The following is a 23,523-nucleotide window of genomic DNA, read 5'->3' on the forward strand; positions in this document are numbered from 1 at the left end:
CTATACATTGTCCTAAAACAGCAGCAGGGTTATATAAAATACTGACACTGGAAGGCAGAGGAATAAAATAAGTTAATACAAGTAGATATTGTTTGTTTCTTGTGAATTTAATCCCTTTCACAGCCTGTTATATTGTCACACCTCAGCTACTGGTACGGTTGAAGCACAGTGCAGCATGTCAGCTGTAACCTCTTTACAGACGTCACAATCACAATCAATATATTGGACTTTACTCCACCTATTCATAATCTGCACTTGTCTTAGGACTCTGTGTTGAATGGTTTTGCAGTTACATTGCTGGCACCTGATTTCCAAGTAATTTACCAGTGACAACTCAGCTGTCAGTCAGCAGTCGTCTCCTACGAGTCCACGTTTTCTGTCGTCTCTACTGCACTCTCCTCCTTCCTCTTGGATGTCTTGGGACTGTGGGCCTTGTCCAGTACCTCCAGTTCTCTGATTTTCTGGATTGGAGTCGTGACAGTTTGCATTTCAGTGCAATTGTATTTCAGAGAGAATGAATCATACCTTTTCCCCTTCAGTATGCTCGGAATCTGAACCTGATACCATTTTAAAGATCTATATACGAGGCTGTTGATCTGCCCTTCATCACCTAATTATATTGTTTATAAGATAATGATTAGATTTGAAGACACAAAAAGCTTTTTCAAAATACAGTAGAGCATAATACAGACTACTCTGAGTTTAAGTGTAAACCATTTCTTATTTACCTGGGATATTTCAGTGTTGATGATGTTGACGTACTGTTTCTCCTGGCCTAGAGAGGCCATGTCAGCCAGAAACTGTCTTCTTTCCTCTATCTCATCCAGAACTACACAAGACACATACACAGATAAATTCTAGACTTATTTAAGGTCTAGTGGATATATTTAGTGAAACAGAGTTGCACAGAGCATAATTTAATCCAGGCTGAAATGAATAAAAACAATACTATCAACACTATCATCTTGCTCTCTAACACAAAACATCCTAGTTCAAATGTCTTGTGTTTCTGTTCAGGTTGTAATGGGAACATTTGCTCTCTGTTACAGCAGTTACTCTAACTCTTCTACAGTACATCATCTGTTTCTGTGCAGTTAGTCTCACCTTCCTGATAGTGGTCTCTCTCTTCCATCACTTCTCGGCTCCAACTTGTAGAAACATTTTGGGGAGATGCAGCTGTGGGCTCTTCTCGTCCTGTTGCCAATATATTCTGAAGCCTCCTCTTCTCTTTCTCTAAGTCTCCTAGAATAAGAGTGAAAAAAAGGAGAGTTGCAATAAGACTGAATGTTTCGGAGAAAATAAAACAAAAGAGATTTTAGCCAGATTTAGTGATGAATGACCTATATCGCAACTGTTTGCAAAATAGGCCTGTCAAAACACATACTGTATGTGCAGAACTAGTAAAGGTGTCAGCTTCAAGAACATACTCGTAGGAGTGGGACGGAACTTTTCTCTGACATAGCTGTTCCCAGAACGACAAGATTCGGCGCTGCGTCTCTGAGGCTTGCTTGGCAGGTGTTTTTGGACAGATTTACTGGCCTTAGGCTGAGGGGGAGACACCGATGATGTGGGGTCAGGGACCGATGGCAAAGCTGCTCCATCTGGTGGGGAAAAGGTTTAAAAAATAAAAGTTTTTATTGGGGCAATACAAAATGTAGTAATGCTAAATGATTCAAATAATGTGTTGTGGAAGTAGTACAACAGCTAAGTAAACTCAATGATCATGGAGCACTTGTCTATTTTAATTAGTGCAATGCAAAGGTGTGGGTAATTGACTGTTCAATGTAGGTACAAGAATCATCAGAGGGCCCCTATTATAATACCTTTGAGCTAAGATTCGATCAGTTTATATGCTGAGAGTTGCAGTAACGATACCTGGTGAGCACTTTATCACATTAAAATATTTCCAACAATATATAAAATATCTATACTTGACTATTATACTTGAGTATCACCAAATTACCTCTCCCGACCCCTCATCCCAAGGCCTCAAACTTACTCATCAGACATTTATTGATCTGTTTTCTCTGGAGGGTGGTGAGCCTTGATTCCTGCATCATTACTGAGCAAAGGGGAGAGCATGATGAGAAATAGACAGCACAATCCTGTACAGTGGTAAACGCTTCTATATACCTGCACACGCAGACATACACACAGTCAGTTTCTCTACTTGGGCATGTCCCACTCGTACCTCACCATCCACACCAGATTGTCAACAAGTGCATCATCTCACATCTCAGCATATCCTGGGTCTCCTTGCTGTACGCGGTGGCCCTGGGGTCGTTCCACAGCCCCCTGCCAGCTTTTGGAGGATGTGAGGAGGCCTCCATCTACAAACTAAAAGACACATCAAATACTCAATGTTATCTCCGTTAAATTGTGATCTACGGTTCAGTTGTAATTTGTGAATTTGAATAAATCTCTGAGCAGAGACACAAGGTATAATTAAGTCATTTAAAGACAAATCGTGGAGCTGCTCCAAAAACACCGAATGACAGTAGCTATATTGATGTTACAGGGATATGAAGAGATTTTCAGTTTCGTAGCTGTAAGTCCATCATACAAATAAAACTGCCTGTAATATTATGTCCCAAAAAATAGTCATGGCCTAAAATTCCAAAATGTCCCACTTAAAGATCATCGGATAAATATCTGATGCAATAGGGAGACACTTGTGTGATTGTAGATGTTGACTTTACCGTTCAAAATCACTGAAGCCCCGCATCTTGGCTGAACTAAATCCTGTTTACAGTGAACCTCGCTAACAGCGCTCTCGCTACGTGGCTAACAATAAACAGGTGAATGCCAGGAACGCACTCCACTCTAGACTCTACACGATGAAAGTTATCACAAGAAGCCATACAAGTTGACGCCAAATAGACGGAGCGTACTTAAACACCGCTTTTCTTACCACAAGTCCTTCGTGAACGCAAGCAGCGTTAGCTATTTTCGGTGGACAAACTCCAGTACAAACAGCAGCGTCCTCTCCTATACAACGGAGCCCCGTTGCTATAGCAACCAGCCAGCGATTTTCTAACAAGACAACATAATATTAGGACGAAAGACTTTTTGTTCCTAACTTAATAGGTAATATAATGATAATGTTTAAACACATTTCTGTTTTTATCGACCGCCCATTCTAAAAACTGAGTGCTTGGCTTTGTCGTTAATTTTTCCATTCACTTGCTCTTGTTCGTAAAGAGATAAGCGCAGTGACAAGATATCGCCACTAGATGGCGCTTGGTTGACTCGTTGGTGCAGACGCTTCGTGGTTTACTATTGATAATGAGCAAAAAGATACAAATAGCATGAAAAAAATATACATTTTTCAAAGCCAGCCTCTAGACTAGACACATCCCATTAAAGGGATATTTCAGTCTGGTGGTACCAGATGAAATAAACAAATTCAAAAAATACAATATTTATACCACTGTAATGTTTCCCTTTTACGTTGCTGCCACAAAGGTCCACTTTCTCCACAGGGATCATTAAATAATCCACATCATATCACTGAGGCCAAGAGAAAGAATATTTTCTTTAAAAGTGTTTATGAAATTAGGTGATCTATATAAATTTAATACTCACTTAATATACATTAAAGTGGGAATTGTGAGGCTCTGTATGCACAGCCTAAAAATCTCAACTCGTTTGCGCTTCATCAATGTTTTTCAAATTATTTCACAAATATTTCAAGGAACTGCTTTGACCATGGTATGACTACATACGGCGCAGGTCATCTCTATCACAGAAATTTTACAAGTTAGCCCGAAGCCTTTGTAAGTGAAGTCTCCTCTGGCAAACAGACCAAAGATGAACTTGTGTAATGTGTTGAAGGCCTACATTAAAGAGCCTTTAAGGCCATATAAAAGCTTTCAGCCTGAGAAATGGATGTAGTCGTCACTCTGAGGGAAAGAAAGTCTTTATCAGTGATGGGCTAGTCATAGGGGATCAGCAGCAGTCAGCGGTCCATTATCTCTGGGAAGACAGCAGCCTGCCTCTGCCCTGTGTCAAAAGATAAACAGCAGCCAGAATATAATCACCTTTCACACACAGGTCTTCTCAGAAGTCAGAGGCGACCGATCTGTGCGTGCATGTCTGCGGAGTGTGTTAAAACTCTTAACAGTAATGACTCAATGAATGGCACAAAGGCTTTGCAGACTTAAAACCACAATCATGAAATGTATTAGATACGATTGTGATTGTGCTCATGAGATATGTCGGTCTGCTTACCTGTTTACTTTTATCAGCTAGTAATTGTTTGTTTTATGTATTCACACTGAACGTGTGTCAGTAGCTCACATCTGATCACTGCTTAAACGAACATTACGTTTATTCAAACATGTTTCTGCCAAGGCTTCACACATCACGTTAGTATAAAAAGTCCACACACTTCACCGTACATGCACCAACACACTGCACGCTTCGCCAAAGCATGCTTTATTAGATAGCGGCCAGTCATCTGATAATGACCACTGACCTGTTTACTTGTGAATCGAAAAAAGTGAGCACTGCATTAGCCTGCAGTGCTGAAGGTTCATTTTAAAGCATTTTATAAAACTAGAAATTAACTACATTTTGCAGTAGTTTGGTGGAAGCTAACTAACCTTTGGGTGATATTCATCTATTTTCTGGTGTAGCTAATTACTGCAGAAACCTTTTATCTTTTAGATATTTTTTTCTAAAAATATATATATTTATTTCTTGGTATTTTCTAACTTACTGTTGAGAATAACTTGCTTAATGCTCAAGGAATTACAAGTAAAATTTACCCCCAGCCCCCATTTTGTCTTAGGTTGCCAATATTTGGGTGCTTGGCTTTCCATGTTCTGACTTTTTCTGCAGTCTATTCGCCTTACAACATAAACCTTTCCTAAAACTTGACTTTGAAAACAGCTTGCCAACCCAGTCAGTCCACGTTTCAGCAAATGCTGAAGCCTATTTACCTTAAAATATGTTAGTGCCCATTAAGTTACCAGAGAAATTTATTCAGTAAAGAAGCTCAATGCTGATTTTAGCATTAATATTACATTAATATTTAGTTATTCCTTTGTATTATATGCACGATGTTTTTAATAGACTAATGTTTTTCGATGAAATCACACATTGGTGCTCATCCGTTTTTTTCAGAGTTGACTTTTTGCTCTGGAACCCACAGAACAGGAAGACAGTGAGTTGAGGTGAGATAGCCGAGTTTCTTGGTGATTTTAAATGAACAATCTTAGGGCATAGGGAGAAGTAGCCAGCTAAGAAACTCACTCACTTACGCTCCACCTCCTAACGGTCAAGACCTACATGAAAAGAGAGATTTGAAGTAAGACTCACAGCTGACAGAGATAGACAAGCGAGAGGAGGGAGAGATAGCGAGTGAGGAATGGAGAAAAGGAGACAGCTTTGAGAAACTGTGTCTGAGGCCTTTTAGCAGCGAGTGGACTACAGATGGGATGAGTGGCCTGGTGAGCTGGGGTTTGACTTTCTGTTACATGACGGTCATGTAAAAAAAAAAAAAACAGAAAAAGCAAAAAGAGGAGAAAAACTTTACTGTTCTTTTAAAACTGTCAGTCGACTTCATCTCAAAGTGCTTGATGGCTGTTACACAGGCTGTGCTCCCTTCATTCAGCTCCTTCACCAGCCTCGCTCACTCCAGTGATAATATGAAAGTAAGTATCATGCTGACTTCAGTTGTTCGATCCTACACAATAATTGAAAAAAAAAAAAAAACAACTAAATTGATTTATTCATTTCAATTGATTTATTCATCAGTTGAATAATGAATAATATCATAAAGGCAACGTTAACCTTTGCCTTGTATAATGACTATAACTGTGATGGTCATTTTCACATTTCACACATAATTTACTCCTTATTACAGTTAATATTTACTTTACAAATGTGTCCATCTTGAACTGTTAAGTTGAACTTGTGATCTGTGCAATTGTGAACTTTTTCACCTGACTTGTCAAAAGCGTGTGTCGTGTATTTTTTCCTGCATTCTAACAGGGTAGAAGAAAGGCGTTCACATTTATATTTCATATTCAGGTGTTTCATAGATGAGAGCTACGTAGTGCAAAAAGGGAAAAAAAAAGAAAATTATATAGAGTTTGAGTTCTCAAGATTATGGGTTCTGTACTGTAACACTGAACGTGTTTTTAGTTGTTGTTCAGGAGGAATGCACTTCCAATTTATGGTGAAATGTAGCTTCTTGTACCTCTGGAGTTTGAATGCACTTATTGTACATTGCTTTGGACAAAAGGGGAGTAATCCTGCTGTCCTTGCTGGCTGCAAAAAAATCCCTTTCTAAAGCGGTTACAATGTAAGTGATAAGGGCGGAAATCTATTGTCCTCGTTAAGTGTAAAAAAAAATGTTGTCTGAAGTTCAACTGAATCTAACATGAGGCTTCAGAAGTCTGAGTTAGACAAATCAAGTCAGTATCTTTTGCAGTTACAGGCTTCATAGTTCCAAATTCCCTCTGTGTTTCTACAGACAGTGTTCCCTTGGTGGAGGGATTGTGAAGTAGAACAAAGTAGTAACAAAGTAGAAATTTGGTCCTGGAAAGACTAATAACTTTGGAGGAAGGATCTCTTTGCATCTGGTATGGACAGTAGAAACAATTACAGAAACCAAAAACCCTTTCAATGTACATAATGACATGTGAGTACTGATTTAAGGTAGACCTTTAAAAACTTGAACCTATCCTTCAATACTCTCCGAAAACATCTAGGTGTGGAAGTCTGAGGATGGCTCGCTCCCTCTGGACTCTCTCAGTAACAAACTGTCACCAAGCGGCACTGAGCAGCTGCAGGTATCTCAACAGATGACAGAGGAGCTCCTAGATGATGACAGCCGGGCATCTTGGGACATTGACTTCCTGCTTTCTGACTGGAGCAACCCTTCGCCTGACCTCAATCCCTCTCTGGAGAACACAGATCAACGGCTCCCACAGCTCAACTCAAACACAGTGTACCCAGAGGCAGGCATGTTTAAGGACCAACCAGGACAGGAGTGTCTGCAGGTGAACAGTGGCAGCCTCATGGCAGAGCTCCTGTCCCCCGCTGAAACCACAACAGTCCGGCCAGAACTGTACCACCGTGGTTATAATGATGACCAGTCTGGTCAGACTTCACTTCCCAGTCTAGCTAATGTAGATCAGTTTGGCTTCCCACAAGGAAGCAGAGGAAACCACAGTAAGGTCACATCATGGGACTTTAACAGCTACTATCCCCAGCAGCACCCTCCATGGTGAACTTCCCCGACAGCAGGTTCATCCCACCTCAAGCTGTGACCCCTGACCCCCGACACTACAGCTACATACCCAACTTCAATCAAAACACCAACATTTTCTGTGACTACACCCACAGCCCAGCGACTGGTCATCTGCCCCTTCACCAGCAGCCCTTGCTGGTTGGACCCCAGCTGCCCCCTTCTGGGGTGGAGGTGAAACGTAGTCGGAGGGCCACGGGGAAAAAGAGGCCTGCCATCCACAGCTGTGAATACCCTGGCTGCAGTAAGACCTACACCAAAAGCTCACACCTCAAGGCTCACCTCCGCACCCACACAGGTAAACCAAAGACACAAGAAGGAAATCTGTTACGTTTGATCTCAAGATAAAATTCCATTTTGATAATTACTATTAGTTTTATGATTTACTCTTCAGGGGAAAAGCCTTACCACTGTTCATGGGAGGGCTGCAGCTGGAAATTTGCCCGCTCGGACGAGCTGACACGTCACTACCGCAAGCACACGGGCCAGAAACCCTACGAGTGTCTGCTGTGTCAGAGGGCCTTCTCCCGCTCTGACCACCTGGCTCTGCACATGAAGAGACATACCTGAAGCTTTTCCCACACACACACACACACACACACACACACACACACACACACACACACACACACACACACACACACACACACACACACACAAACCCCTAGCATTAAGAAATTAGAACAAAGAAATTAAAAGGTAGAAAACTTATGATGACTTTGATATTCTTTGATTTCTGACTCAAATCAACACAGTACTGAGCACTTGAATTTGACTCGGTGACCCCAGATATTAACAACATTTTCCCACTGTTAACTTGAAATCTGTACTTGATTATCTGGCTGATAAACAATACAGGCTCACAGGTAAACTTAGGCCATGAGAACAGACAACACAACCAGTGGTAGGTTGGCATCACAAATGATTGGGTACATGCTGGCTGGGGGAAGTTTGATGTTCTAATTGTCAGCTTCTTGTCCATTTTTTCTTGTCCAGTTTACTTGAAAAGACCAATTTGACAAATCCAATTCAAAAGCCTTTAATATATGAAATTCTTTTTTTCAAAAGAAACAATTGATATCCGCTGCTTAAACAGGACTAGGCCAAAACCTTGTATTTGTTTGCTTCTCTCCTACTCTCTGTGCTCACATATACAGTAATTTAATACAGCCGAATTCCCAATAAAGCTGTTCTCATTTACATGTTTTTCTGTTTCTGTTGTCAGACAACAGAACCAGTATGAAATAATGACTCAAATGTAGCCCATTAAGACTATATGTTAACCAACATGCTCTGCACCGCTAAAATCCAAGTTTTATAACCGTAAATCACCATGTATATAGGTTAAAGAAAACAGCTGTGCTGTGATTTCAGCTATATTTACCTGTAAAATGATCACTCAGAGAGAAAGTTAGAAGCTCATTCACGTTTGTGTCGCCTGCCGTGCGGTCAGTTAAATGAGATGCAGAAAGGTGTTCGTGTGGAGGGAAAGCATGACCTCGCACTCGCAGGGCAATACTAGTGACTCTGTCCTACAAAAAGTTGCTAAGGTTTGTCCAAAAAGTTGCTAGATTTGTTGTTAGGTGCTTTTGCGAAGAAAAGTCACTAAAGGAATGTGAAAAGTAGGTAAATCAAGCGACAAAGGCGCCAAGTTGGTAACACTGCCTGTAAACACTCCGTGATGACGTATTAGAAACTGTTGCAATGACCAATGGGGAAACTCCAACACTTGGCCGGCCGACCAATGGTGTAATGTCAGCACTCAGTCACATGGCACTGGTGTAACCTTATTACTCATTCAGTCAGTCACGGATATCTGTGTTTATAGGGCTGGCCCTGCTGTTGCAGTCTAGCCAAAAATGACCATCAGATAACGACAACATAACCAATAATATTTGTAAGAGTACTCTACCAATGTAGCATTGCACTTATATAAGACTGTCAGACTCATGAAGCAGTTTTTTTTTCCTCAGGAATATTTTTATTGAATTTTAAACAAGTGAATAAAATGTACACAAATTAGTAGAGCGCACAGCAAGCATGTCAGTCTTAAAGAGCACATCATGAAGAACATTTTTAAAAATGTCTCAAAACTGACAGAAAGCAGAAAGAGAGATATTGTGACATGGCACCTACATTACCCACAATGCTAATCGACTGCCAACAATTCAGTTGGAGATTCAGGTGTGTGATGCTAGCAGCAGCTAATGTAGCCTTGAGTCTCTAGCCTTAAGCAGAGATGAGTAGCAGGCCACAGAGGTCTGATAAGCTCACTTCTTTCTAACCCCACACCACGAGATTTTTTTCAGTTTCAAACTTGTAGTCTTCATCCCCAACTGAAGGTGCCTCAGGTGATGTCATCTGAGGCAATTAATCAGACTTCCTGCAGCTCCCTCTGGAGCCGCGAAAGGCTTTATACAACTTTTTTTTCACATATGTAGTTGTACTATTCAAGACCTGTAACAAACTTTGATGTATAAAATCGCTACACTTCTCCTTCAATGTGACAGTCTAGGTTTGTTTTTAATTAATTCCAGTTTAGATTATAATAAATCAAACTAATTACTCAGACATCATTAAGACATGACGTTGGAGACTAAGACTTTGAGGACCTTCATTGGTGTAAGAACTTTACTACCACTACTTTTGTGATAATGATTGTAACTTTAAGTATATGATTGTACATTGAATGCAGTTTTGTATTTTTGTGATCTAACTTTATGTTTGTGTGTTTGGAGAATTTCAATTAAAGAAAAACATGTAGGCTTTTTTTTTTCTCATCAAGCAGAATTCAAATCTGTAAATAATCTGCATCTCTCTCAGTTGTTTATTATCATACAAAATGAGCAACATATTTATTAAAATGATCTTTTATATGAACAGAAGATACTATATTATTGTACAATGTTTTTCTATGCTAAGAAGAGTGCTTTAAAGTCCTTTTATTATTGCTATCATTGTCATAGATCCAATAAAGACCTCTAATGCTGTAAAACTGCCTCTCAGTGTAACATAATTTATTCGAGCAGGTGATCTCGATCAATATCTAAAAATATAAATAAATCTAAAAATATACAAATACTAAGTGTAATGTCAGCCTTTGGCCCTTGGGTGGCAGTCTTCTGCTATTATACCAGCCCTAAAGCCTGCAGGCTGGTATCAGCAGGCTGTTGGCAGTTGCATCTGCAGTGAATCTAATCTGGGTGAGGTTAGGGTGAGAATCTGTTTATGTAACTCAGCACTTACTGATTCATCCTGATTATGTCAGATGACATGCTTTTATGCACATATACAGAGATGAAAAAAAAACTGATGTGGTCAGACATGGTGAGATACACTTTGAATGAAGAAAAAAGTCTAATTAAAATGGTCACACATTCATTTGAACTTCAAAGGTGAATTACATCCTCCTCAACCCAATGGCGGTCAACTTTCAAGTCGTAATCACAACCGGATAATCTGACTTTTCTGAACGTGGGCACTTTATAATATGGAAGTGCCTAAAATATAAATATATATATAAATATGTATATAAATATAATGGGGACTAAAAGTCCGGATATTTCAGACTATGCTTCTGTGATTTTGGCAATTAAATCTTTCCCCCAACTTTATGGAGGTGGCACAATAAATTGCTGGAGTAGCCCTTTAAGACGTTCCAACAGGTTTTACAGTAATAGATTTGAATAAGGTGTGGCAGGTTTATTGTTTAATAGGTCTGATTTATTCTTAGTTGTCCCAAAGGAAGGTTTAGAGGATAAACTCTATTCGGCACGCCAATGAACTCCACTCCAAGTTTCCATTTTGGTGTACTATCGTGGCTATGATTGGATTCTTAAACCTGCTCATCCAGGATGACATGAGAACCGAGAAGAGAAGTGAGCCAGTAACATCCTCACTACGCACATACATCAGCAACACATTGGTGCCCTATTCGCAGCCAAATCTACACACAGGAAGTAATCCCGATAATTCTAGTGCTACAGATTTACTCCTTGGCCATCAATAATCTGTTTTCCACTGAGACAGTGCTTGCATTGCAAGATATTCCACATCAGAAGATAAACCCACAACACTTCACTAACAGGTTAGAGATGGTCGTGAGGCCCCATCCGCAGTATGATTTTCCTTTAGCGCAGTGTTCAAGGGAATGTGATTTGGCATTTAGAGGTGACACGAGGACAGAGGCAGAGTTCTGACCTGTTGTGCCCCGAAAGAACAAACAATCAAACTCTTAAACAAATCCCCTCTCTCCTTCCACTTTCTAGTTCCTCCTGTCTTCTTAAAATCATGTCATACTTCTAAAGAGGATATTATGTGGGAATTATGTATTCATGGCATGACTTAAGTGTTAACAGTCTACAAAACAAGCCCTGCAGCATGAACAAGACATTAAATATTTACCTAGAAAAAAACTGCGGTCTGACCGGAGGGTAGCAGCGGCTAAACAGGTCAAAGTTTAAAAATGTCTTTATAATTATGCATGTGACCAGGCCAAGGCTTAAAATCTGAACAGAGTGTGCTATAAAGAATTCCAATTATGCAATGTTTTTGCATGAATTTGGCTTCTCCTAGCAAGTGGTGACTGTTCTGTAGAGTTGTAATTTTAATTTTCTGTAAATTTCCATGGCATAATGGAAAATTATGAATGGAAAAAGCTCATTAAACCACTTAATTTGACTGTTTTATTAGATGGAAATATTTCCCTCTTCCCTGCCACTCGCAGATGCAGTGGGGAGAAGCATTATTCATCAGCATGGAAACAGAAGAGAACTTGAACGCTGAGCATCTGAGGGAAGGTTTACTGAGGACAGATGTGAAATTAAATTCCCTCTCTCTTTCTTGTTTTCCTCAGTGGGGAAATGCAGATTAATCGATTTCTGTGTAGGAGCTTTCCACAGGGAGAGGACATTTCAGGACACTTGTTTATTCATATTAAGGAACGGGAGAAGTAGAAAGGGAAGGTTGGAGATGAAACAGTGATCATATCTAATCCTAACGAGAATAATGCTAATAAAACCATAAAAATGACAATATTCCATCTATGCAATGCATTTAGAACTGTATGATTGCTATAGAGAAGTGAAAATGTAATTTGAAAATCTTTTAAAACTCGTGCTGTCTATTAGGCTGTTAAGTTATTTCATTTCCTCATTTGATAGTTACTGCATGAATAACATGTTTTTTGAATTTACTTTTAACTGTACTTGGTCGGAGGTCATAAAAATAACAAAGTTAATCTGTGCACGTTGAAGAGAAAATACTTTAAACGCTTAAAAACATGTTTGTGATAATGCGTATAAAAAATATGACATTCAAGGCTTGATATTTAAACAATAACTACAGCTATCGTGGATTTTAAAATAAAAACATTTGCAGCAACCTAAACATTACGGTCAATTCTTTGCAAACACATGCCCTTTAATTTTCTATCAACATTGTGTTGTTTCTCCGGCCTGCAGGCAAAGACACATTGTAACATCCTGTCAATGGCAGCGCTGTGTGACCTCAGCAGAACAAAATTGTTACTGAAAAGAAACAGGGACATCTTTTATGCCAAAGAGCCATCTCAGTTCACCAGACAACCTTCTGCACACATGCAGTCAAAGAGGACCATTCAGTGTTCAGTGTATTGTCACGTTAATATTTTAGGAGCTCTGCTTCTCCAGTGAGCATCTATAAATGGATTTTCTCTGCATTATTAAACCCTGCTACTTTAGGACAGCACTGATACCAGCCCTCAAACTGAGACATCTATCTACAGTTGAATGTGTTTAGGGATTACACATTCATGGACCGAGCCAAACTGGCAGCTCTCCATGTGGTGCGAGAGATAAGTATTTCTAAATGCAGATAAACTTGTCCAGCACAATAAACTCTCTCTCTTGGCTTAGCTAATTCACTGTAATTTACTGTAAATTACTATGCATGCGAGGAATTAATGACTGAAGTGTTTGTTTGCGATTACACAACCTCACATAATGGGAATCTTGGCCTGATATACGAAAACAGGATGAGGATTAGAACGGTGAAAGCCGCTGCAGTACTGAGACTGTTGAGAAGGATTGTGATTCCAAGTGGATCGAGGGATGTCAAAAGGAGGGAGAGAGAGGGGGGGAGTGGTTGTGTGTGTGTGTGTGTGTGTGTGGGGGGGGGGGGGTTCTCCTGATTTGAACTTAAGCGCACAAACCCAGTCAAAGTCAAACAAGGCCACTGGCCACTCTGTGTAGGGACAGTCAATTACTTTCTGCCTTTGTTATTCGATGCTCTAATGAAGCTTAACATACACATGAATGCACAAGCACACGTATTTGTACTTCTTTATACTTTTGAGGACCTTCACTGACAAAATGCATTCCCAAAAACCTAATCTTAATCTGAAATGGGTATTTCAGCAATTACGTGATACATGTAGGGGACTGACAAGAGACGGTTTAAAATTAGAATGGTCAAAATCAAAGCTGCAGCAGCTGAAATATCCTGACTTTTGCCTGGTAAATGCCAAGGTCTTTCAAATTCCAGTTTGTAAAACAGCTTCTCTGTTAAACACTTACATCCAATATCAGTCTCAAATCCAATTTGAACATTTTCAAGCGATCTCTTTGAGTTATTTTGTCAGACTTGACAAAACTCCTCCACAGGAGAGATTACACAACTGGTTGAACAGACTGAATAGTACTCCTCATGACTAGTAAACTGACTTTGACGTGTAACTTTGGCAGAGTGCCCCTTTAAACATCACAGCACGCCTAACCTAAACCCCTGCCCTAACACAAAGATAGAAGCACGAGAACACACACACTTTGTTCAGCTCTGAATATATACTACTAATAAATATAAATAAATGATAATGAGTGATTGTTGCTCAATCACTTATCTCTCTATTGCAACACTATCTGTGATCAAATCTAGGTGGCTATCTGGCTATCATTTGTATACAGAGCTGCTACTTGAGTTCTTATAGTTAGCAGCTGTTTTAGATGTGAATTGTCCTTAGAGGGCATTATAAGAAGGATAATGTGAAATAAAATTTTGTAATAAGGGTGCACTGTGGATTTTTCCTTCACATTCAGTGTTTCTCACCGAGATGCACCATGTGTGTCCTTCAACTTGAAACAAATGTGTTGAATCCATTTTTTTTTACATCCATCTTTACTAGCTTGCAGTCATTTTCTTCCCTGCCTTTTTTGTTGCATTTCTACATTTCTTGGCAAATTACCACCACAGATCAATGAATTAATTTAAACATTCACACACACATATTAATGTTGATCTTACCGTTGTTTTATTCCCCTTTTTTCTGTCATTGTGTATTTAGCTAAATTGTATTTTAATTCTTTGGCAACATTTTTTTGTAACTTTCATGCCATTAAACAACCTTTGAATTGAATTGAAAATACCAATCATTCATTTGATTGATTGTCTCAACTAGACAATGCATTTATGAAGAGGTTAGAGTCCACCTTCTGCAGAGTATTCATCCAGTGCGCTAGAAGTCAGTTGCTTTCCACCTGAGTTTACAAGGTTCAAATGAGAGTTCACCCTCTACATGAAGGCACACGCACACACACACACACACACATGCACTCATACACACACAATAACAAATGTCGTTGATTTCATATTTTGCACGGTATTTCAGTTACATAATCCATGGTACAGAGTGGACACATTGTCAGAGAAGCATGTCCAGTGATGTAGCCATGGTTGATCTTTTACAGCACCAACCTTCAGCACAACCCATGGGGACATGATTAGTCATAAGCTACTGTTCAAAGGTGAGTCAGTTTAGAATCTGCACATGCACACACATACTGTACCAGAGAGATTATGACTTAACCTGATCATGGCAAATGCCGTCGTAATTTTTATAGAGAAAAAGTGACAGTCTTTTTTTGTGCTGAGGTAGACACACTGTGGGGACATTTTCTTTTTTAGGTGTACTTAAACATATCAAAGCATAATTATGGATTGTATCCAGTTGTCCATTTGTCCTTTATTTTGTGAGTGTAAATATAGTAAAACATCCTCCAAATGGAACTTTTTACATCCGGCAATCAACTTTTTTCAGGAATCTTGGAAACATATTTCTGGAGAGAAAAAAAAAATCTCAAGGCAGAATAATTGCTTCAGTATCAAAAGAGATTACACTTCAAAGTAGATAATTCTTTAGACAAGTCAATTTGAATTGGAAACAGGTGAAATGATCTCAGCCTACTTTCTGAGTTTCAGTTATGCTATTGGTTTGTGCAATATCAGTTGGTCCACCACTTTGATCCAGAGTGACATTACGTACAGACATTCATGGTTTGCTGACGATGAAGCCTAATGACTTTGGTGACACCCTGAGTTTTGCTGTGGCACCACCAGCAGTTTCAAGTTTTTGGTTTTGTGTGACATGCCTTGACAGCTATTGGACTGATTGACACTAAATATGTAACAACCACTCATGTCCCCCTCAGGATGATTTGTTCCCCTGATCCCCTGACTTTTCATCTAGGGGCCTTTGTCAACATTTAATTTTGGCCAGCAATTTGGTTTATGATCAAATACCTGCAAAACTTGTGACATTCCCATCAGCCTTGACTGTATTTAGTGTTTACTCCTAATTAGCAAATGCTAGCATGTTGCCATGCTAAACAGAGATGGTGAACATGGTAATCATCATACCTGCTAAACATGAACATGCTAACATTGTCGGCATGTTAGCATGCTGATGTTAGCATTTAGCTCAAAGAACGACTGTGCCTAAGTACAGCCTGACAGAGATGCTAGCGTGGCTGTAGACTCTTCTTCTTGTTCAGGAATCTTTGAGACATAACTCCTTGTAAAATTATTTCTCACGAAGTAGCAGCTCATGTATCATGACAATGAAACTCCATTATAGAAAATTAAAAATTCAAGTTGATTTGTACTGGAAACAGGTAAAATAATCTCAGCCATAAAGTGTTTTGTGTTTGTTTAGAAAACTGGATTTTGAATTACAAAACATATTTTTTGCTGTAAAACCCCATGCTCCTGGAAGCTGTCAGCATTTCTTGGAAAATCTTTTACATAGAATAGATAACCTATAAAAAACACTTGGAATGAACTGAAATCACAATGTTTCATTTACCCTAATATGTTCGCAGCCCATTCAGCTGAACCTCGGGACAGCAGTACAGTTTTCTTTTCTCAGAATTGCCCCCCAGCCCCCCTCTGTGAGTCTGTGTACACCACTGCATGTCACAGCAATACACCAACATGTTCAAATGCATCTGTCAAGGTCATAGCAACAGGTCAATAGCGAGATTGTTATTACTAAATGGTCCGGCGCGGACATATGTACATGAGTCCAAGAATGAGAAGTTAACTGTTGCGTTGTTTCGGAGAAACTGATGAGCTTGACACAGAGACAGAGAGGTCCAGTGTGAAGCATTTCCATGTGCGGGGAGGAAGTATCACTGTCCAGAGGATCGCTCATGGAACAATGTTCCTTTTTTCTGTGCAACCTCACCCCGACTGAACTTCCAGCACCACTCAGTCCTCACATGCTCTCCACTCTCGTTTTCTGTGTATTATATAACAGCTCTTATTTCCATTCATACTATCTGCTGGCATTCAAGTGACTCGCTCTCTCTGTATGGCTGTCTTTAGATTCTGCATTTACAATTCATGGTTATATAATTAAAGATTAACTCACAGGTGCAGTGACACAGGGGCAATGCAATGAGTGAGTGAGTGACATTACACATCATCACATATTTGTTCTTTTACAGTGGCAACTGGTGTGTTTGATAATCGAATGTGATGGAAATAAAAAATATAATCATATGCTCTTTTTGTGCGCGTGTTTTTTAAAGAAACAAAGGGAGCAGGTACAGAACACATTTTTCCGTGTAACTGTGTTACCTTGAACTGCTTGTTATGGGTACTTACCTGCAAAGAGCAAATGAGGACAACTCAAGCCACCATGACGGCTATGCACACAGGCTTTTGTAAACTAGATGACCTAATCTGACACAGTGATGTAAAAAACTGAAGGAGAAAAACAGAAACCCGATAGTGTTGCAGGTGTTAAATGGATCAGCAAAGATCCTCTCTTTATCAAAATCACAAGAAATAAATTTTCTCTGCTTGAAATAAAACTTCAGTAAAAAACAGACTGTCGAGTTAGAGCTCATCGCATGAGTTTTATATACTAAAATGTTAAATCCAGTAAATAGTGGGAAAGCTCTCATATATTTAGATTTATGATTTTTTTTTTTCAGGAATCATGACCCAATTAAAATTGGTTAACTGAGTCAAACATGTTGGGTAATGTTTAAGATCACTTTGACCTGTTTGTGTGTGTGCGTGTTTGCATGCGCATGTGTGCGCCCGTGTGTGTGTGTGTGTGTGTGTGTGTGTGTGTGTGTGAGAGAGATAGAGAAAGAAAGAGTGTAGCGATATGTAGCTTTTGAGGATTTCTCCCACTGTTTTACTGTATGAGTGAAGAACAGGTTTAACATGATAAACTTGTCCAGCCACATTAGGGCAGCCAGCCTAAAAAAACTAAAGCAACACTTCCAGGTACAACTATAAAATTAAAACCCTCGTTGAAGGACTTATAAGCATATACAATGCCTTATATGGTGTTGTCCGAGTGGCCCGAAAGGAAATTTATTTTTTAGCCATGCTAGCCAAATGGTTCCAGGCATGGCACAGTCAGTCTCTTTTTGTTCCACCACTTTGGTCCAGACCGAAATATCTTGATAATTTTTGGATGAATTGCCATGAAATTTTGTGCAAATGTTCATGGTCCCCAGAGGATGAATCCCACTGACTGTGATGATGACTCTGGCGCCACCAATGGGTCAAAGTTTTCACTTATCCTGTGAAATATTTCCACATCTATTGGATGGACTGGCAAAAAAAAATTGCTGACCGTGGTGCCCTGATCCTATACCGTAAGAACTGTGGTGATCCTTTATTTCCTTTAATGTCTTTTCATCAAGCGTCACCATCAGGTCAAAATTTCAATTTGTCCAGTACTTTGGTTTTTGACTTAATACCTGCAAAACTAAAGACATCCTCATCAGGCTGAGCTGTACTTTTTGTGTAATGCTAATGAGAAAATGTTATCATATTAACACACTAAACTTACATGGTGAACATTATATCTAGCTAGCATCAGCATGTTAGCATTGTCATTTTGAACATTAGCATTTAGCTACTGTGCCTAAGAAGTGCCTCACAAGGTTGCTAGCATGGCTATACTCTTAGTTTACCTCAGTATTTTTGTTTCATGGTCAGATTTCTATCAGTTCTTTTTTTTTTTTTTGTCTCAAATAAACCCAATTCATGGACCTGCTAGTGGTATTAGGAGAGAGAATTAGAGGAGAAGCTAGCCAAACACTATTAAGACAATACAACAGTCTGTTTATAGTATTCATCTCACAATGAAATTTGTTGTAACAAGTGTAAACCTCAGTTTTAACCTCAGTATGAGTCAGCAGTGCTACTTTGGCAGGCCACTATCTTTAATGTAAGTCAAGTCATTGTTAGAGGCTTTGGGCTTACAGTTTATTTTTAACATTGTACGTCTTTCGACTGCCAACTGTAGCAAAGTTAAAAAAAAAAAGGAAAAAAACAACAACTTGTGTGGTATTACTTTGCGAGCAGCAGGGTTGCTGCCGTTCATTCTGAGTTTCTCCGCTGGTTTGGCTCAGCTGGCTTCCCGTTTGGAGGAGGAGGAGGAGGAGGAGGAGGAGGATCGGAGGGGGGGGTCAGCCGGGGTGAGGAACCGACCCCGGCTGAACCGATCAGTGGGGGAAGAACCGAGAGAGATGCGGAGCTTTTGAGGAGCAGACACATCCAGACGACCTCTGAAGCTCCACATGTCTCCTCACTCTGACCGAACAGCTTTGTATAAAAGATTTCAGCAGCTGTTTGATTTGTAAGTAAAATCTCCTTTATACTTTCATTTTTTTCAAGGGATTTAGTACTAATTCAATTCTTTCTTCTCTTTAATCACGCGTGGGTATTTAGTCAAATAGTTTTTAAGAGGGTTTATGAATATTTTATAGTTAGCATCCCATACCGGGTGAAATACGGGAGTAGGCTACTTTTATGTTATCAACAAACTATTCAGGGCTCATCAGTCATGTATTAACAGTTAACAGGGTTTAATGAAAACATCTCGGTAGTGATAACTGTAAATGCCTGGCTATGGTCTCCGGCCAGCAAATAATTTGACTCTTAGTCAAATTCTGCAAATTAAATTTAAGATTTAAAGGAATAATCATTTTGGATTGTTCACAGTTTTTTTAACCAGAAACTTCTGAATTACTCTTTATGAATTAATTTTTATGATGGTTTATACATAAATATGATGAATTAAAATTTCACTGGTGAAATATAGAGACAATTACACAATTTGTATAGAATTAGACAGTTGTTATTATGAGTCTATTTCTGTAGCTTTATCCCTCTGAAATGCTCGTAATTATCTGTTTTAATCTGAAAAGGTTTTTTTTCCATTATTTTAAGCTCTTTTCCAAATGATAAATACATTACAACATTCAGCTGGCAGCAGTATAATGTTGATTAAATGTTTTGCAACCTTGTAAACAAATCCTAAACTCATCATGTGTTTGTCTTTTTTCAACACTAGGTGGTGCCATTATAGCATATTTCACTCTGAACCTCCAACCATCAGCGAGTTCTTAACAGACCCTGCAGCTCCCTGAAGTGATTGAACATGACCTGTCAGACTGTGGGAGCCATCATCCAAGACCTGTCAGTGCCCTCACCGCGGGGTGTGGAGGGACTGGAGTCCAGGCCTCTGGGAATGGCTGAGTCTTTTACGGATGAGGCTGTTTCAATCCTGACCTCCACAAGCCAACTGGCCCGGACCCTCCTGGGTCGCACCTTTGTCCTCAAACACAAAGAGAGCCTCGCCAACGCGGAAGCTAAGGCTGGTAGCAGCTGCGACGAAGATAATGGCAATAATGCACGCCGCAAACGGGAGTTCATCCCCAACGAGAAGAAAGATGAAGGCTATTGGGACAAGAGAAGAAAAAACAACGAGGCAGCCAAACGGTCCAGAGAGAAGCGGCGGGCCAATGACATGGTGCTAGAGAGGAGGGTCCTGGGACTGCTGGAGGAAAACGCTCGACTGAGGGCCGAGCTGTTGGCCCTCAAGTTTCGCTTCGGTCTGGTCAAGGACCCGTCTGATGTGACCATCCTGCCGCTCTCTGCACCCATATGTTCTCATCCACCACCCAGTACAACACATTACTACCAGCCTCACACTGACGGACCCTCATACCTCAACACACAGCAAAGGGCCAGCGCCCACCACATCCAGACTCACCCTCTGCAGCAGGCTGCCATCTATGGCCCAAGGGGAGCCGGGCCTCTGTCAAGTCACAGCGTATCCGAGGAGTCCGGAGTTTCCACATCATGTAGCTCAAATATGGGCAGCCCTGTGTTTTTTGATGACACGTTGAGTGAACGTGAAGGGCCTTCGCCAAGGGAGCTGGTGGAGGAGCAGCAGGGCTACAACACCCACATCTATCCCCTGGAGGTCAACGGGGGTCAGTATGTAAACAAACAGGACTCACCTGATGGTTTGAAGAGCCTCCCGCACAAGCTCCGCTTCAAAAGCCCCAGTGGTAGCAGTGACGTAGGGGAGATGCCTCTTTCCTCTGATAACAGACACAGTGGACCACCTGTGGCTACAGTGGGGCCAAACATCCAGGTTAGGAACCACGAACAGGCAGGATGGGACAGTCGGGCAGAGGGTCAGGTTCCCTGGTCCAGGGAGGAGCCCAGCGGTGGACTTGGACAGCAGTATCAGAGTCCATCCTCTGGGTCTTATAACTCCTCCTCTCTGCAGATCCCTAGGGACATCAAGTATACAACAGAGGACATCAATCTGAGGTCGCAGATCAGCTGTTTGTCTCAGGAAGTGGCTCAGCTCAAAAGGCTCTTCTCTCAGCAGCTGCTCTCCAAGATTGCATGAAACCTGAACAGAGGAGGATCTAATCTAGGCTAAAGCTAATAAACAGATTTCACCTCACATCTTTCCAAAAGATTGATATCACATTCTGCTGATTTCCACAGTGCAGCATGGCACCGATGCAAACAGCCACCTCTTAAATGCCAAACTTTATTTACAACACCTGTAAATATCCATCTGTGATGGCCAGTACACCACTAAGAGAAAAGACGTTTAACTTTAAAAAATAATGCTCAATATCTGAAAAACTGTTAAAAAAGGTGATTCATCGTGTCCTCGGATCATCCTGATTTCTGGGGATTTGAAAGACGCTTCACAGGTCTGAACACAGATCAGTCACAGACACTGGGAGAACATGTTAGATCCTAAGCATGCACACAGTTATAACTTGTAGCACCTCAGTCTCACCCTGGTCACCACAAATGGGAACATTAACACATCTGTCCACATGTCTCTTCTTTGAGACATCATACATTTGTTTATCCTTTCAGCACAATATACAGTACGTTGTGTATAACATTATCTTGTGTTAAACGTGTGATAAATGTGATAAATATGACTATTGGATTGTACTGTGGTTTTGTGTTGTTCACTATATCTGTTTCTGGTTTATCTTATGACAGCAAGGTACATAGAAATTGTCATCATCACTGTGCAGAATTGTAACTGAAGTGAACTGTATTTGAAAATAAAAGTATATTTTAGCCAAGAAGACTGGTGAATCTTTTAGGACAAGTTGAGATATTCTTCGCATAATTTAAACTGGGCTACATGTATTTTAAACCATCAATGTGCAATAGGCAAGACAGTTTTAAGCCCTTCTAAACTGCACTTTGCATTACATCACAGACTCAGTGTGGTTGGGCAGAGCGAGCAATGGTAGGTGTGGCACTGGAGTGGGGAGGTGCACTGCGCAAGAGTATGAACATGTCACAAGTTGCTTTTCAGCTCAAGTGATGCCATATGAATTTCAGTTATGGCCCTCCTTCCTTTAATTCATCCTTTTAAAACGTGAACCCCACCTTGGTGTCAGCCCGCCCATACTGAACTAAGGTTAGTGAATCGAGGGGGGACAGTGGGGTGTCTGACAGTACCAGGGAGAGAGGGGTGGGTGCAGGGAGAAGAGCGAGACTCTGCATGAGTCATCTATCACGTCAGCAGTAGAAAGCTATTTTTAGGCTCAAAGCAGCTGCGGTGGAGACTGATTGGCCCATATGGAAGTTAAGGATACAGGTTCAGAATACATTAACACCTGGAAAGGAAACAAATCTGCAGATGGAAATGTGAAGTCCATTCTGATAGCAGTGGGAAGCCAGAGAGCCACAATGAATACACTGGATTATTACGTTTTGTGTGAAAATATGATTAATTTGACTGAATGTCATTATTCTGTATGAACACATTCTTGAATAATTGTATATTCAGTGTTCAATCATTTTTTTATTAACACCAGGTGGCGCCAACTATCTTTATCATCATGGATCACTGACTCTCATTCATTCATTCGTTCATTCACAGCAGCGTTACTACAGAGGTCGTCTCCTCCATTGTGCTTCCTGTAGTACTACATTCTGCACTTGCAGAACAAGCAGCAGTGCAACTGTGTGTTGGAAGCTAAGCACTCCCACCTTCAAATGATCCATTTTATTCACAAAACACAGCGCAAGCATGAGGCACGAGCTTGGAAATAACAATTGCATGACCTCTACAAATACATTTTAATGCTAACGTGTGAGGTTACACAGGTATCAGCAGACCTGCGCTGCTGCAGAGACCCATTCTTTGGGCCGTGGCCCTGTTTCTCTCTCTCCCCAAAACAACAACAAGATGCTTTTGAGATCCTTTGTCTGTGATCAATCTTCATCAAGCCCAGTCTGCAACCCCCATGCCACAAGCCACATAGCAAGGAGTGAGAGCCTTTTGGTTGCTAGGCAGGCACCACCACACCACCACAGTTGCCAAGGGAATGCCTGCATGCAGAGGCAGCTGGAAAGATGGAGAATTGTGTTGGGGGATGGTGTTTCTATTAGAGAACTGGTGGGGGAGGAGCTAGACAAGTTCAAGGCCGCTGTTTCCCCAACATGGTCTAATGGTAGTGATGATAGTGTGTATATGAGTGTGTTTTGGTAACGGATGCACGTGTGTGTGTGTGTGTGTGTGTCTGTGTGTGTGTATGTGTGTGTGTGTGTGTGTGTGTGTGTGTGTGCGGGTGTGTGTGTGTCTGAATATAGAGACAAAGCAGGGGGAAGGGATGTGAGTGAGAAAGTGGGTTGGAGGGGGA

At 40.6% G+C, this 23,523-nt stretch overlaps 3 protein-coding genes across 7 annotated transcripts; 2 read left to right on the plus strand and 1 right to left on the minus strand.

Moving 5' to 3' along the window:
• Positions 1-54: 54 nt before the first annotated feature.
• c15h22orf23 (chromosome 15 C22orf23 homolog) lies at positions 55-20,867 on the minus strand. 5 transcript variants are annotated; one of them, XM_040145348.1, is made up of 7 exons: positions 20,845-20,867; positions 2,234-2,337; positions 2,000-2,062; positions 1,428-1,601; positions 1,105-1,242; positions 729-829; positions 55-461 (listed from the first exon to the last, which is right to left on the minus strand). In XM_040145348.1, the coding sequence occupies exons 2-7, from the start codon at positions 2,328-2,330 to the stop codon at positions 360-362; spliced, it is 675 nt and encodes a 224-aa protein (XP_040001282.1). In that variant the 5' UTR covers positions 2,331-2,337; positions 20,845-20,867; the 3' UTR covers positions 55-359. The 5 variants fall into 5 exon arrangements, with proteins under 5 accessions (XP_040001282.1, XP_040001283.1, XP_040001281.1 ...); XM_040145349.1 differs by lacking the exon at positions 20,845-20,867 and adding an exon at positions 20,595-20,682; XM_040145347.1 differs by lacking the exon at positions 20,845-20,867 and adding an exon at positions 2,912-3,022.
• Positions 5,252-7,837, plus strand: klf1 (Kruppel-like factor 1 (erythroid)). The gene is given in 4 exon segments (XM_040145346.1): positions 5,252-5,657; positions 6,720-7,230; positions 7,233-7,556; positions 7,653-7,837. Coding segments are annotated over 4 exon segments (1,086 nt in total). The 5' UTR covers positions 5,252-5,582; the 3' UTR covers positions 7,829-7,837.
• On the plus strand, positions 19,062-21,936 carry LOC120799878 (nuclear factor interleukin-3-regulated protein-like). Its single transcript, XM_040145344.1, has 2 exons — positions 19,062-19,175; positions 19,893-21,936. Exon 2 carries the CDS (start codon positions 19,980-19,982, stop codon positions 21,243-21,245), a length of 1,266 nt encoding a protein of 421 aa, XP_040001278.1. The 5' UTR covers positions 19,062-19,175; positions 19,893-19,979; the 3' UTR covers positions 21,246-21,936.
• Positions 21,937-23,523: the final 1,587 nt, after the last annotated feature.

The sequence above is a fragment of the Xiphias gladius genome, chromosome 15, assembly GCF_016859285.1.
Source record: "Xiphias gladius isolate SHS-SW01 ecotype Sanya breed wild chromosome 15, ASM1685928v1, whole genome shotgun sequence".
NCBI classification, from domain to species: Eukaryota; Metazoa; Chordata; class Actinopteri; order Istiophoriformes; family Xiphiidae; genus Xiphias; species Xiphias gladius.

Excerpts from the sequence above, each read along its gene's own strand:
- c15h22orf23 (XM_040145348.1), bottom strand. The coding sequence starts at position 2,330 with ATGGAGGCCTCCTCACATCCTCCAAAAGCTGGCAGGGGGCTGTGGAAC. Across the intron at positions 1,243-1,427 it reads GTTCCGTCCCACTCCTACGA|GAGACTTAGAGAAAGAGAAG; the intron begins GTATGTTCTTGA and ends CTCTTATTCTAG. Across the intron at positions 462-728 it reads TCAACACTGAAATATCCCAG|AAAATCAGAGAACTGGAGGT; the intron begins GTAAATAAGAAA and ends ACTCCAATCCAG.
- LOC120799878 (XM_040145344.1), top strand. The coding sequence starts at position 19,980 with ATGACCTGTCAGACTGTGGGAGCCATCATCCAAGACCTGTCAGTGCCC.